This window comes from Choloepus didactylus, chromosome 1 (genome assembly GCF_015220235.1).
Source record: "Choloepus didactylus isolate mChoDid1 chromosome 1, mChoDid1.pri, whole genome shotgun sequence".
Classification (NCBI taxonomy): domain Eukaryota; kingdom Metazoa; phylum Chordata; class Mammalia; order Pilosa; family Megalonychidae; genus Choloepus; species Choloepus didactylus.
Genome location: NC_051307.1, coordinates 228,754,994 through 228,771,935, shown reverse-complemented (window position 1 = coordinate 228,771,935; position 16,942 = coordinate 228,754,994). Strand labels below are relative to the sequence as shown.

The window sequence follows — 16,942 nt, the reverse complement described above, 5'->3', positions numbered from 1 at the left end:
ATAGTGAAGGCCCACGGACCAGTCGCTGTTGCCTGGTTCCATGTGACTCTGTTCGTGTGATGCTCATTGTTACTTTCTCTGTAGTGAATAGAGCAAATGATGTCATGGTAAGAAATTAGATCTGGATGATTATCCAGTTTGCCCACCATGCTGGGGTTTTTGTGGTCATGGCTCTACTTCCCAATGGTGGAACTGCTTGGGGCTTTGGGCAGCTTTGCAGCATTACCCCTGAATAGGCCAGACACCATAGGAACAAAAGTACTTTGGGAAACTCCAAAGCTGCCTTCCCTGAATACCCTACCTCTTGATTTTATCTCATCTCCTTGACTGACACCTGTGTCTTTTGAGGTTTTTGTTTTATTTTTGAGTTTTGTGGCAGTAAACATACACGTATAAATTTTACGTGTCAAACCTCAACCCAGTGCTCTGTAGGACTAATTCACTACTTATTACGTGTCAGTCACTGTGCAAGGCAGACAGTAGGATTATAACATTAAAGCACAGAGAGATGGTCCTTTATGGAAACAACATTCTACATGGGATTTGGAATAACCTTCTAACTGGTTTTACCAGTTATCTATTCTGCACATGATTCTCACACTCATCCTAAAACAGGACTTTGTAAATCAGGACCTAATATGGCTCACAGTCTCTGTAAGATTGATTTACTCAGAAAATATTTGTTAAGCACTTGCTCTGTGGCAGGCTCTTTGCCGAGCCCTGGAGCCCTGGTGTGCAGAAGAGCAGGACATGGACACAGTCCCTGCCCTCCAGTCTCTCACTACCTGTTGGCTCCATGCAACTTCATTATCCAGTGTGCCCGTGGGTTACATTTTTGACAAACTATGGAAAACTTTCATGAGTAATGAAATGCCTTTCTCTTCAAAAATTTTACCAGAACTATCATATGCTTGGATCTTCAATGAATACCCATCGTTTGTTGAAGAAGATAGTCGGAGATTTGTCTCTCAGAAGACAGGGCATCTCTACATAGCCAAAGTGGAGCCCTCTGATGTGGGAAATTACACATGTGTGGTGACGAGTATGGTGACAAACACCAGGGTACTAGGTTCTCCAACTCCTCTGGTTTTGCGTTCCGATGGTATGCAATATTTCATAGTGTGATTCTGAGTCCAAATGTTGGTGTGCATCCAAGTAAAAACAATAGGAAAAAGTGAAAAGTATTTCTCAAAAATTATTATTTCATTTATTTCTGAATAAAGAATACTTATGAGTAGATTGTCTAAAATAGTTCCATAACTCGTAGATCCCTATGCATAACCCTGACCCAGGACCAATTACATAAGTAATTGTAATTTACTTATGTGAGTTGCAGGGCTCAATAAAAATTTGGAGCCCCTTGTTCAAAAATTATTAAGAATATCAAGATGGTGACATCAGAGCATTAAACCAAGAGCGGGGCCCTTCTGAGCGTGGGGTCCTGTGCAAAATGCACAGGTTACATCCCAGGAGGCCTCACTGACCTTACCTTTGCCAGCTTGAGCTTTTTGATGCTCCAGATATTTTGTTATAGGCTAAAAAGCATCTCCAAAAAAATTCATTAAAGAGAAAAATTTGTTTCATCCAACCTTTGATGGCTTTTTAAGGGGAGCCCATGAGATATCTGATACAGCAAATGGCATGACTGCAAAGTATCTGAGCGCTTCTTTCCAGCCAGTTATAATTGAATTTGATCTTTCCCATTTACTAAGTCACTGTTTCTTGCCTCCAGGGAAACATTTAATAAGTTTAAGATTCGTGTCTGTGTTACCAAGCTATCATTAAGTAAATTCCCTGCTGTAATTTTGCTCTTTAGGAAATTTAAGAAAGTCATAATTCATTGTATATTTTAGTGTGACTAGAAATGTCCAAATTGAATACAGAATAAGAAAAGGCTCCTATTTTATATAATGTATATAAAATATAATCATTCTCAGAAACACTCTGTAAACAGTAACTTACGAATTCCTGAGTCTAAAATTCCTAAATGTTGATTAATGTTTCATGTTTGACCCAACTTACCACTACTCCTAAAGCGCCTAACTGATAGCTAGTTAGTAATGTAAACCAGTAGGAGAAGCTTGTTCAAAATGGAGCAAGAGAACTTTTTATTTAAGAAAAACAGGATAATTCCAAGGGAAACATTAAAATTAATAACTTTGTATTATGTATTTACAGGTGTGATGGGTGAATATGAACCCAAAATAGAAGTTCAGTTTCCAGAAACTCTTCCAGCAGCTAAAGGTTCTACTGTGAAATTGGAATGCTTTGCCCTTGGAAAGTAAGTTTTATAACATTTGCTCCTATGTGCAGATGTATTAGGTTACTGTGAGAGATCAGGGTGGTTTTTGACAGACTCTTTCCCTTAATTTCCAAAATTACTTTCATTTAGAAGCAAAGGAAAAAGGCAGGGAAAGTGTACAATGTATAAAATTGTTTGAAATGTTAATGGCAATATGGAGAAAACACCCGATTAATTTCATACACTAAATTGGTATCATTTTTCCTTTGCTTGTACATTTGTTTTATTACTTGTTTCAGGTTTTTTCTCTAAATAATGAATTAACTTTAGAAAATATACAGTTTCTTTGATCAGAATTTCAGATATCAGAGGTAAATCTTTGCATCAGGGTTATGTAATTGACAATGGAAGTGTTCTGTATTTGAAAACCTGTGCCTTTTTGCTCTATCCTAACAAAAACTTCATTTTGTCAAGGCTTAAAGGCTACTAGCCATCAGTTCAAAGTGGCAAATAACTTGACAATTTTCTTCTTAGTCCTGTACCTCAGATTAATTGGAGAAGAAGTGATGGACTACCATTTTCCAGTAAACTTAAATTGAGGAAATTCAATGGTATGCTTGAAATTCCCAATTTCCAACAAGAAGATGCAGGTTCATATGAATGCATTGCTGAAAATTCTCGAGGAAAAAATATCGCCAGAGGGCGTCTCACTTACTTTGGTGAGCATCCATCTTGGGCAGATTGGTCACCGCTTTTTAACCTCTTTTTAGCTTTTGCTCTTTCAATCTGTAAAGTGCTGTTGAGGGGTGGGGAGAGAGGATATCATAGCACAGTTTGAAAGTTCAGGTTGTTCTGTTCTACATTGTGTTAAATGATGGCAAACATTTTTCATGGAAGAAATTAAAAACAGTTTTGTGATAAAGTTGGAGGAAGAATACATTTTATTTGCATTTAAAAATGTTTCATATGTTAATGAAATAGTCTGTATTTCTTTCCAAGAATAATCTTTACACACTTAAGCATACCAGGGAGAGATCTCTTTTCTGTCCATTCTCTTTTCTAGAAAATGTGATTTTTATATCTTTTCCTGTTACCTTTGCTAAGCAGAAGAAAAGCTGTCTACTGGGAAAAGTTGCAATTACTGCATTAGACAAACCACATCTTGTTGAGTTCATCAGGGTTATTCTATTCTATCCCTTCCAATTATGTATCTGTGCCTTGTTTGCTGCCTTTAATTTGTAATCAGATTTATTTGATGTAGTGTTCAATTTGGATAAGGAAAGGATAATAATGTTATCTTTCTTTAGACTATATATTTATGGGAAAATTAGATTATTTTCTTCAAAAATTTGTTTCCAAATCCCTTTTATTAAAAAAGAAAAACAGATTTTTGATGACAGCATGATTTAGAAAGTATAAGTAGGTCATTTTATAAAATGCACCTGTAAAATAAGTGAAAACGTAAGTTTCTCTGATTATATGTTTGCAATTTAATCATTGGAAACATTGTAAAACTAGTGAGAACCGACCACTTTTGTGAAAGGCAAATTGAATTATATTCTATTTATTTTGGAAATTAAGAATTGAAACACTTTATATTGTAAAGTTGTATACCACACATAAATATCACTGGGATGAAAAAGTTTGCAAAGACAAGTTAAAATCATAGGACTTATAATCTTTATAAAAAATTTTTGACATCTGCAAGTACATTAGATCTGATTAGATTTTCCTTTATTTTAAGATTTTAGGATATGTAAGGACCAAAATGGAGGCATGGTGTAGGGGCATGGGATATTCTAATTGTAACTCTTTCATTTGGTTACATGATGAGGTTAGAATATATACCACAGACATTATCCAGGTATCAAGGTCCTTGGTAGGATGTCATGGAGATGGAGGTTGGGGTTTAGTTAACCCACATGGCTGAAGAGCTTTAACTCAGCCTTAAGGGAAGTCACTTTTTCTCATACCCTGCCTTAGTTCCTTATTTCTGAATAGTCATTACCTTACCCAGGATGAGAAAATGCAGGGTATTCTGACTGCCTTAGTGTTTTGGGCTACATGTAACTGCAACCTTGCATAAATAATAAACAATTGTATTGCCTCCTGTGATAGAAAATCCAAAGCTAAGTTGACCTTCAAGTACTTTGTACTCAGATCCTGGCACAGTTTCTCTGTGATTTTTTTTCCTGCCCTTCTCTATTGTTCTACTCTGTCCACATGTTAGTTTCTCTCATGCTCACAAAATAGCTGCCAGCAGTGACCATGATTCCTTGTTTATCCTCCCATTTCCCCAAAACATTTAGGAATCCTCTCCTCACATCTCATTGACTGCATATTCATTCCTAAACCAATTACTGGCAAGGAAAATGGGATGGCTATAATTGGCTTAGAGAAATTAAGAGCTTTCCCTGGATTTTATGGATAATGTAAGTTGAGGGAAGAAAGGTTAACTGAACAACAATTGGGATTCTTTTAGGGATAAAGGACTGAGGAAATAGATGTACGACAGACAACCAGCAGCATCTGCTATGCTTAGAAGAGGAGATAGACTATTGCTTTAGTCTGTTACAGGAGTAATATGTTATGTTCCTAAGATATCCATTAGAAATTAATGAGATAATGAGTTTCATGAAGGTTACCCTACAATTCTGGCTTTTGACTAGTACATTCTATAAATGCCCTACAGTTCTCTGATTACTTGCTCTAATATTTCATGGAAAAAAGTGATCTGATAGAATGATTGGATCTCCTATGATGGAATAAAGGGAGAAATCACCATTAAGTCAGCAGTCATAATCTCAGAATTGGCTTAGTTCAGCAAATGTTTCTTCCATTTGGAGCAGAAGAATATTAGTATGGGAAGCCAGTGGAAATTTTTTGCTAGAAACTCAGGTCTCAGTCAAAGGCTCATGTATGGGTCTATTTGCAGTCTCATTCCATCCTATGCTGATAATTCCCCGAAAGAAGAACATTTGTTTTAAAATAAAGTGGAGAGAAGTGATTTTGGACTCAACTACACTTCAGACTGGGCAAGTAGTTTATATGTATATAAAAAAATAAGATAAAACATAGACCTGTACATTTTCTCTAAAAGCTAAATAGCCATAGTTTCATTTCAATTTCATTTATATAAAAGCTATTTTATGAGATAGAAATGGAAAGACAAATCTTCCCTTGGTTGCAATTAAATAGAAATAGATAAACTGTATCGCCATATGGAGGATGCAAATGAGAATCTCACAGTACCCATCCATGCATTATGCAATGTGAAGCCAGTAAAACAGCTCACCCCCCAGTTTTGGATCTAAAACACAAGCCGAGACTTGGCTGAATATATCATGTGTATTGAGTGACTTGATAGTAAATGGTATGTTGCTTTCATCGTAAGAATTTTCCAAATATCTTTTAAAACATAAGTGAAAATGATAAATCCACTTGATCCAAGTGATTTGCATACATAATTTAAAGTTGCGTGAGTTACTTGTTTTTTTCAAGTAGAAAATCATTTTATTATTCAAACTGAACCAGTTTGTACATCTTTGATGGCTTTCATTTTAATTTGCACAGAGGTTCATAAGATGCTCACTGGTTTATGTTTAATTAAGATTTATTTCTAACTTGAGAGAAATGTTTTTCCTCAGCTATAGAAGTTTATCTTCTATGGATGTTAATTTTTAGTGCATAATTAAGACTGGTATCTGCTGTCACTCATGTATTAAGTTGTCATCAATTGTGATCTCATGATTCAAAAATACACTTGGAAAAGAAAATCAGTTTTGTGTACCAGCATAACTATCTACTAATAGACATCTGAAGAATATATTACAGTGCCTAGAATTTTGAATGCAGAAAAAGCATAATGAACTTGGCTTAGGAAATGACAAATTGCAACATCCTTTCTCAAATGTACAAATATTTCATGTTTCCTCTTAGTAAATAGTCAGTAAATGAAATATAATTCTAGTCACTATGCTTACTTTAATCCATTGCTCACAGTCTTATGTGCATTGATAGCTACCTGGATAAGGTATTTATTTTGTATTTGCTGGGTGTTTGATTTTTTTTTCTCTTTAATTCAGCAAAGCCTCACTGGGTTCAGATCATCAAGGATGTGGAAATAGCTGTGGAGGACAATCTTTATTGGGAATGCCGGGCAAGTGGGAAGCCCAAACCCTCGTACCGCTGGTTGAAAAATGGAGAGGCCCTGGTGCTAGAGGTAAGGCAATGTGCCTGGTTAATACCCCCTCTCTCCATTTTGTGTTAAGTAAATGCTTTCTGTGGTACTTAGTAATTAAGAAAACTGTTGAGTTTGCACACACTTTCATTTGTATCTAAGGAGTGATGCAGGGGAAATAAACAAAACAAAACAGAAGCAAAACAAAAAACAAGCACCTAGCCTGCTAAGGAGGAGGTCTTTTCAACATTGACTTTCATTGGGAAAAGGTGATTTTGTGAATTGAGTCTATAAAGTAATATACTATGTTTTTGGTTGAGATTAGAGAAGACCTTACTTTAATCAAATGTAGAATATAGTTTCCTTTTTCTGTTTAACAACTTGACATGGCCTCTGGAAAATAAATGTGTCTATTATTTGGCTACCCTATTACATGGTTACTTATTTTCTCAATCACTTTCCTTCTCAAGTCATGTCATTTTTGCTCTTTTAAAAATTGTGTACTGAGTCAATTATATGTTATTTCAAATTTCCATACATAACCTTTCAAACTACCTAAATACCCTGATTAATATTTGTGTTCCTATATCCTGTTTAAATGCACAGAAGTTTTAATGCCTTGAACTTATGTGATTTAAAAAAATGGGAGAAACCTTTCTGATTGACAGGAGAAAAATCAGTCTCATGGCATGTTTTTGAAAGATTGAAACTTTAACCATAGGGAAAAAAATTGAATGTCTGTAATATTCATGTTTTGTTATTTATTTTACTAATTTAATTTTAGATTGAAGGATGTTTATTAGTATTCCCAATGTGTGGCTGTTATGTTAAATCAGTCTTTCACATTTCAAAAGAGGAAAAGGATAAATTTCAGATCAGATTGCCTAATGCTCTGAGGAAAATGTGGGAGGTGTATGTGTGATTGAAATGATAGTTAATGGTATTCATTTTCTTCTAAAATGGTATATTTGTTTATATGTAAAATGCTTTTGTATTAATCTAGGAGAGAGTACAGATAGAAAATGGTGCCCTTACAATAGCAAGCCTAAATGTGACTGATTCTGGCATGTTCCAGTGTATAGCAGAAAACAAGCATGGCCTCATTTATTCCAGTGCTGAACTCAAGGTTGTTGGTAAGACTAATTTTCCCTGTTCCTGTCTTATTTTATTTTAAATTAAATCCTCCATTGTACCAGAAGCAAAATTATTTACTTTTTATATTAGATTCCTACATTTAATAATATCTACAATATTATAGCGTAATCATCAAGGGTTTTTAACCAAGGTATACATTTTAACAATTACCTAAGAAAAGGCAGCAATTTTGGTTGGAATCAAGGCCCAATGATTCAAAGTTTTGGGCTAAGACATCCTTATCCAACTCCAACATTACAAACTAAACAGTGTCTTTTAAGAGAAAAAATGACTTTGGTGTTCTCTGTGGCTGGTCCATAAGAGTAAATACCAATATTTGAATCAAATTTTTATTGATTAGAAAGGAATTCCTTTGTCTATAATAACCTGCTTGAGACAGCTGACACTGGACATATTGAAACCTTAATCAACTAAGGCTCAACTACTTGAAAGTCTGAATTGTTTTCTACTTGTTGCACTACAGGTATAGGAGAAGAGGAAAAGAAAATGTTTGTATCATGCTTTGGACAGTTATCCACTAGGATACTTTAAATCGTGAATGACTGAAAATCCAAGCAAAACTGTCTTTGCTGAAAGAGAAAAGGAGGGAGAATGAGGGAGAGGGAGAGGAAGGGAGGGAGAAATGTGAAGGAGAGAAGAAAGTGGAAGGGGGCAGGAAAAGAGGATGAGAGGAAGAAGGGAAAAAAAGAAAAAGAAAAAGAAAAGAAGAAAAGAGGAAAGAAAGGTGGTGTGGTTTAATATCATCACTATTGCACCATTGTCAGGCTCAGAGGGTGTTCTCCAACATGTTTAGTTATCATTACCACAGTCAATCTAGTGGAAGGAAGATATGTAAAATGATGCACACATATATGAACATATATAAGTTTTTATTCAAATAAAAAGAATTTCTTCTGTTTCAGTTAAAATTAGTGTTCTTTCAGGATCTTAATTTTAAAGGTCAATTATCTTTGTATAATAAATTATATAACCCACAATTGTGTAATTCACTGTACAGTTTCTATTTATCAAAAAATAAATTATATTCCCTGAGGTTTTCCATAAGACAAAGCATTAGATATTTGGGGGATACACTAGGTTCTTAATGTTTTTCTACATTCGCTATAAAAGGAAGAGTGACTTTCTGATTAACCTTTAGCTGTTAATTTCCATATCATTTCATTCAAATGATACATTATTATGACTCTTGAATATTCAGATATTTTTTCTGCATCTGTATTCCATGCATTACAAGCAAACATAATGTTTACTGCATAGAATAATATTTAATATAATGTTATAATATTTGATATAATAAACATAATATTTCCAACTGTGAAGTAAACCTAATTATATGAAAATTTTATAGTAGTTCTTGATTTTTTTTTTACAAAAAATAATATTAATTCAGTACTCGGCCTTCATTTTAAAAACATTTACTGAGCATCTAAAAGTGCCAGGTACTATGCCAAGTGCTGTGTCCTAGAGGTCAACAAGAGAGACCAACACTATCACTGCCTTCATGGAACTAACTTTTAACAATATCCTATAATAAATTTTAGTTCCTTTTATTTAATTGACTTGTGATTGTGGTATTTTCAACCTTCATTGTAAACTTGAAAAATTCCTGTAAAAGTTATTTTCTTGAAGATGGCAGATGAAATGTTTCAGGGCTCTGTCCCCTCAGAGAAGCTTTGAACAATTAGCAATAACTGGCAGAAACATCTTTCCCAAAGCTCCAAAAAACAGTTAAGGGCTGTAGAAACAGGGTGGGTGCGAAATAAGGAAAAAGGCCACTTACAAGTGATGGGATCTCATGGTGAGGCCTGGTCATTCCACCACCCCCTCACCAGCTCTGCATGGAGCCAGCAAGCCCCCACTGTGCGTCCCTGGTCCCAGTTCCTAGGGAGCACAGTAAGTCTTATGCAGACACTGGGAGACTGTATCTCTGGCAGTCTGCCTGCTGATGGACTGAGGGATTCGCTGTCCCAGAACTTTCCCTGCATGTAGAAGACGGCTCACAGAGTTCTCCTACAGAACACTGTAAGAGAGCAGTCAAGTCCTGCTGCCTGGGAAAGGATTGCTGGCTGTAAGATAAACAGTGCAGTGACCGGGACCATCAGGATATTGTTTTCTAAGCAAGAGGAGATATTTGGAACTGTGTAAACAGGGAAATACCTTAAGCCATATCTTGGATGCCCAAGACAATATATGTGCAGAAAGGACAAGGGAAGCTGCCACGCTTTGGTCTGGAGCTATTCTTTAAACTCATTGTCTGGATTAGCCCTGAAGGAAAACACTTGCACAAGTAAATCTGCAAAGAAGGAAGAGGTGTTTTCTTTTTTTTTCCTTTTATTTTCTTATTAGTTCCTGGCATTCAAGGAAAGCTGCCAAAACACTAGCTGGATACAAGCTTAAAGAACAGATGCTTTCGAGTTTAATCCCTCTAATAACATGTTAAAGCATCAGAAAGTCCAGGTTTTAACAAAAGATTACAAAACATTTGAACAAACAGAAATGATGGCCCAAGAAAAGGCAAAGAATAAAGCACTAGAAATCATCACTGAGGAGGATCAGACATGGGACATACCAAATAAAGACTTTAAATTAACAGTCCTAAATATGCTCAAAGAGCTAAAGTAAAACATGATCAAAGATCTAAAGGAAATCAGGAAAACAATAGATGAACAGAAAGAGAATATCAACAGAGAGAGGGATAATGAAAAGAAACCAAACAAAGCTGAAGACCAGAGTAATAGAAATTTTAAAATCCCTACAGGGATTCAACAGTAGACTGGAGCTGGCAAAAGAAATGATCAGAAAAGAAAATTGAAATCATCCAGTCTGAGGAACAGAAAGAAGAAAGAATGAAGTAGTGTGAACAGAGCCAGAAGAAATGCATTGTGGGAGTCCCAGAAAAAGAAGAAAGAAAAAAGGGGCAGGGAGAATATTCAAAGAAATAGTGGTTGAAAACTTCCCAAGTTCAATGAAAGACATGAATAAACAATCCAAGTTGCTCAATGCACTTGTGCCAGTTTGGATGCATTATGTCTCCCCAAACGCCATGTTCTTCGATGTGATCTTGTGGGGGCAGATGTATTAGTGTTGATCGGGTTGGAATCCTTTGATTGAGTGTTCCCATGGAGATGTGATTCAATCAACTGTGGGCGAGACCTTTGATTGGATAATTTCCATAGAGGTATTACCCACCGATTCAGGGTGGATCTTAATTGAATCACTGGAGCCATATAAAAGAGCTGACAAACAAACGGAACTCAGTGTGCAGCTATAGCCAAGAGAAACATTTTGGAGATGGCCATTGAAAGCAGACTTTTGCTGACACTTTGCTCCAGAGAAGCTAAGAGAGGACAAACACCCCAAGAGCAACATTTTGTAGAATGCTCAGGAGCTCAGAGAGGAGCTGGAACACAACCCAGGATAAGCAGATGCCAGCCACATGCCTTCCCAGGTAACAGAGGTTTTCTAGATGCCATTGGCCATACTTCAGTGCAGGTACCCTGTTGTTGATGCCTTACCTTGGACACTTTATGGCCTTAAGACTGTAACTTTATAACCAAATAAACCCCCTTTATAAAAGCCAATCCATTTCTGGCATTTTGCATAACGGTGGTATTAGGAAACTGGAACAGCACTCCAAACAGGATAAACCCAAATAGGCTGAAGCCACAGCATATTATAATCAAACAGTCAAATGCCACATATGAAGAGGATTCTGAAAGCTGCAAGAGAGAAGCAGCATGTCATGTACAAAGGAGCCTCAATGACATTAAATGCCAATTTCTCATTGGAATCCGTGGAGGCAAGAAGGCAGTGGAATGGCTTATTAAAGCAAGGAAAGCAAAAAATTGCCAACCAAGAGTTCTGTATCTCACAAAAATGTCTTTCAAAAATGAAGGAAGGTTAAGATATTCCAGAAAAAAAAAAAAAATAGCTGGAGTTCATTACCACTCGAGTTCTGCAGGTTGAAAGAAAAGGACAGGAGACACTAGATGAAAGCCACATGAAGAAATAAAGAGCCCCAGTAAGGGTAATGGCATTGGTAAATGTAAATGCCAGTACTATTAGTATTTCCGGTTTGTAACTCCCGTTCTTATTTCTTACAGGATCTAAAAAGGAGATGCCTGAAATGTAATGGCATATTAGTGGTTTGGTACTCATAATGCATAAACCTGTAATTTATGACAAGAACTACATGAAGGTGGAGGGGATAAAAGGAAATAGGAACATAGTTTGTATACACTATTGAAGTTAAGTTGGTATCAAAGCAAATTATGTTCTTATAGATTTAGAATGTTAAATTTAAGCCCCATGATAATTACAAAGAAAATATCAAAGAATATGCAAGCTCATAGAGACAGAAAGTAGAAGACAGATCATCTGGGGTGGGAGGCAGGAGAATGGTAACTTAATGCACAATGGGTGTAGGGTTTGTGTTTGGGGACATGGGGAAGTTTTAGTAATGAAAGGTGGTGAGGGTACCACAATATTGTGAAAGGATTAATTTCACTGAATGGTATGCTGCGGCATGGTTGAGAATGGAAAGTTTCTGTTGTATGTATGTTTCCATAGTTTAAAAAGAAAGAAAGGGCAACTAAAGAGACAATGGAAATTATATGCAATATATGATCCTGGATGGAATCTTGCAAGGGAGGAGAAAAGGCTCAAATGGACATTAATGGGATACATGAAAAAAATTAGAATATAGAGTATAAGCTTTATATCAATATAAAATTTCTTGAACTTGGTAACTGCACTTAAGATGGAAACATAAGTGAATATCCTTGTTATTAGGATATGTACATGATGGTATTAAGTATTCAAGGAGCATGATGTATACAACCTACACTCAAATGTTCAGAAAATGCATAAATTAGATAGGTAAAAGAAAGAAAGGAGGGGGAGGGAAAGAAGGAAGGAGGGAAGAAAGGAAGCCAAGGAGGGAGGCAGGGAGGGAGGGAGGGAAAAAAATGGCAAATGCGGCAAAATCTTAAAACTGGTGGATCTGGTATCTGTGGGGTAGGTTATATTGGAGTTCTCTGTATGGGGTTTATATTAGTTTTGTAACTGTCCTGTATGTTTTAAAGAACTTCAAAACAAAAAGTTTTAAAAAATAGCAAGCTTCTACTGTAAAGGAAAGGGGTAATTGTCTCAAGATTTAAAACTTGCCAGAAAACGTAATAACGTAAATTACTTTTTAGCACTGAAATTCTGCAAGGTATGCAGTAAATCTTACATCAAGTTCTGACATCCTGTTTGCCGAGCAAATTTTAAAAAATGGTTATAAAGTCTACATTTGAAATTTACAGGAGGTTTTTTTTTTTTTTTATTTAACCAATTATCCATTTCTTGTTCTCTCTTGTCTTTCTTCTTTTGCAGCTTCTGCTCCGGATTTTTCAAAGAACCCCATGAGAAAGCTGGTTCAGGTGCAGGCGGGCAGCCTGGTGAGCTTGGACTGTAAACCCAGAGCCTCCCCCAGGGCTCTTTCCTCCTGGAAGAAGGGAGATACAGTTGTGCAGGAGAATGACAGGTATTCTGTTGTCCCACAAGTGGTGATTTACTCTCTTCTTACTTTCTGTGGGTATGTTGAACTAAGTTTGCAATATTCCAGCTTTTCTATAGAATGCGGGTTGGTTAGTAACCACATTATTGTGCTTTTGTTCTGTATTACTCTCCTTTTGGTAATAAACATTTTTTGACATCTGAAACTGGAGATACACCTGACATCTCCCCACCTAGAATATTTTAGCAAGGGCTTCCCTTAATAAAGGAACTTGAGTCCTGGACCCAAGCCCTCACTCCCGTGGCTCAACATCTCAGGACAAATAAGAAAAGATGATACAGTGACAGCATATGCAAATAAATGCCACTATTGCCATTGCCCCTTGTTGAGATAATTTAGCATCCCTGGTATTCAGTTTAAACAAAGGCTTATTTGGTTTCCCAGTTATTATAAGAACATTTAATATAAAGAGTACAGTGGAGTTTAGTTTAAAACTGAGATCCTGGAGCCAGAGTGCCTGGGTTCACATCTTCATTGTGCCTTTTACTAGCTCAGTGAAGTGACAAACTTTCTGTGCCTCATTTCCTCATTTGTTAATGAAGAGAACAGTACCTACTTCATGTTGTGGTGATTGATTATTTTGTGGATCAAATGTTCTAATATCCATAAAATACTTAGCAAAGTTACGACATTTGTATTTACTATGACTACTATTTATTGAGTACTTACTACATGCCAGAACCCTATGCATATGTTACATTATATGGCAAAGGTTAATTAAAGTTGCAGGTGGAATAAAGGTTGCTAATCAGCTGATTTTAAAAGAGGGAGATTATCTTGGACTTTCTGGGTAGATCCAAAGAAATCACCTGAGCCCTTGGGAGAGGAAGAGGATGGCAGGAGGGTTGGTCAGGGAGACGTGATAACAGAAGAGGAAGCGGGAGGGGTTTGAAGGCTGAGAGGAACTCTGACCAGCCATGCTGGCTTTCAATCTGGAGGAAGGGGGCAGAAGCCAGGGACTGTGGGTGGCATCTATAGAAGTTAGAAACTGCCCTCAGCTGATAACCAGGGAGGAAGTGGAGACCTCAGTCCCATAGCTTCAGGAAACAAATTCTTCCAACAACCTACATGAGCAAAGAAACAGCTTTCCCTTGGAGCCTCCAGAAAGGACATAGCCCTGACGATCCCTTGTTAGCCCAGGAAACCCTGTATTAGTTTCTAAAGGCTGCCATAAAAAATTACAACCAACTGTGGCTTAAAACAACAGAAATTTATTTTCTCATAGTTCTGGAGGCCAGAAGTTCACAATCAAGCTTTTGGCAGAGCTGTTCACCCTCCAAAGGCTCTAGGGGAGAATTCTTCCTTGCTTCTTCCAGGTATCCCTTGGTTTGTGGCAGCATAACTGCATTCTCTGCGTGTGTCTTCTCTTGGCTTTCTCCTCTAGGTGCTTTCTCATAGGCCATTGAATTTAGGATCCACCTGGATAATCCACAACCAAAATGATCCGTCTTTAAACATCCTTAACCTTATTTTCATCTGCAAATACCTTTTTACCAAATAAGGGCACATTTACAGGTTTCAGGTGGGCATATCTTTTGGAGACCAACAGGGTTGCTACAGATTATACTGGACTTCTTATCTACAAAAATGTTAGATAATGAATTTGCGTTATTTAACGTCTCACCAAGTTTGTGGTAATTTGTTGCAGTAGTAATAGGAAACTAATACAGACCTCCACAAGCATTATCTCACTTAAATGTCTCAGCGACTGTATGAGGTGTCGTTCCTATTATCTCCATTTTACTAATGAGAAAACCACAGTTTAGAGACATTATGTAATTCATCTGAAGTCACATAGCCAGGATTTAAATCCACATCTGCTTAACCCTAGATCACATTAGCTATTTTGATGCCACATTTTGTGTAGAGAGATCAGAATATTAGTGGTGATCTCATCCTTAGAAAGCATGAAGTCCAACATTTGGGAAATGAAGGAAAATAAACGAACAATAAAACCTTAGGCCAAGAAATGTGGATTCACTTTCTAAATCTGCTTAGTTATATTGCAGATAAACAAGTTATACCCCTTTTGTTGTACAGACCCAAAGGTGTTTTTATATGAGTTGGTTAAGACAGTACAATCTGCTTTCCCTCCAGTTTTTAACTGGAGACGCCTTCATTAAAAGGCAGGCACAGCAGGGTGACAAGGCATAATTGGAGACTGAGTGGTTAAGCACACAATTCAGTCAAATGCCAGGCCACTGCAGAATGAAGTTCTGGAACAGGAAGTTAATTAGCAATTTGGAGACTGATTTTGTAAACTAGTTTAAAACACGTACAGGTTTTTGGTACAAACTAGTTAATTTGGATATGCTGGAAGTTAAGTTTTATTGTCTGCTGATTTTTTGTGTTAAAACATTTTTATACTAATGGTTTTAACTATATACTAAATTAAATAGTAATTATGTCGCAATAATAACTGTATTTATCTTCTCAATAATAACGTGAGTAGGCAGAGGTTTTAATCTTCATTTTGAAAGGGATAAAAAGATTAAGAGATTTAGTTAGCCAAAGGTACACAAGGAGACGTTTACTTTGACATAGTGTAGGGATCACGAAGAAGAAAAGCATGTGAGTTTCAGAGTGTAACTTGAGATTTCTGACTCTTACCACCTTGGTTTTGTTAGCTAAGTTACATAATATCTCTGAAACTCACTTTCTTCATCCATGAAATAGAGATAATAATTCTTACTTTACATAATTGCTATAAGGTAGGCAATTATCGTATTACCTCATATTTGTAGGTTAATGATTGGTAAGAATGGAGTTGCATTACAAATAACAAAACTCCAAAAGTAATGGTAGCTGAAAAAAAGATAGAAGTGTTTGTTTCTTTGTTTGTCTCTCTAGAGGTAGCAGTCAGGGCTACCTCAACTCCACAGTCCTCGGGGACACAGGCTTCTATCTTGTTGCGTTACCATTTTCACCTGGTGAACAAAGATGGCTGCTTGGGCTCCAGCCTCCTGGTAATGGGAAGGAGGAGGGGAGAAGTAAGTGTACACACTCTCCCTTTAAAGAGACTTCCCAGAAGCCTCATTCAGTACTTTCCTTTACATCTTACTTGTCAGAGTATGTCCCCTGGCCACACTTAGTTGCAAGAGATGCTGAGAAATGTAGATTTTCTTTTGTTCTAGGGGGCTATGTGCCCACTAGAAGACTGAGATTCTCTTTCTAAAGAGAGAGAGGAAAATGGCTGCCACTCCAACATTATCTTGTGGTCGTAGGTTAGCTCTCTGTCCTGTGTAGACCCCCTGACCTTAAGGACAATGAGAAACTTACAGACATAAAAATGGAGTTAAATAGAGGAAACATCATTAAAGGTGCGGGTCCGTAGTGCTATACTCTTGCCCGTGTTTATTGTTTGGATTTGCTTTTATCTCTTCGGACACCAAAAGCACCAATGAGCCAGATCTTGCTGCTGAACAAAAAGGCTGCTAGAAGCAGTTATTGAACATGTTGCTGATTTGAATTTTCTGCAAGTTCATGTGAAATCAAAGTGGGTCTCAGCCATCACTTGACCGTAGAAGCTCCATATCTAGCTCTTATGACTTGGTCTCAGACTTAAGCCGAATCAGGAAAATACTCTGAATGGTAGATTTATTGTGGTTTTTCATTTCCTGGCTGTTCCAACTCTACAGATGCAGATGCAAATCTCATCTTTGGAACAAATGAATTCACTAATGCATTTGAAAATATAAGGAGGGACAAATTTTGTTGATGGAGTGTTCATGGCAAGATTTTAAATCCGTTATTATTTTTTTAGTGAGTGTTTTTTGGTAGGTGAACGAGTTTGCCTGTGCTTAAG

General features: G+C 36.8%; 1 protein-coding gene across 1 annotated transcript in view; it reads left to right on the top strand.

The window, feature by feature from the left end:
- CNTN3 (contactin 3) overlaps positions 1-16,942 on the top strand; it is a 402,513-nt gene that overhangs the window by 291,409 nt on the left and 94,162 nt on the right. The window contains exons 6-11 of the mRNA XM_037800451.1: positions 899-1,102; positions 2,179-2,281; positions 2,777-2,961; positions 6,328-6,464; positions 7,426-7,555; positions 12,954-13,104. Of these exons, the coding sequence (XP_037656379.1) occupies positions 899-1,102; positions 2,179-2,281; positions 2,777-2,961; positions 6,328-6,464; positions 7,426-7,555; positions 12,954-13,104 (910 nt within the window). The remainder of the gene's footprint in view (positions 1-898; positions 1,103-2,178; positions 2,282-2,776; positions 2,962-6,327; positions 6,465-7,425; positions 7,556-12,953; positions 13,105-16,942) is intronic.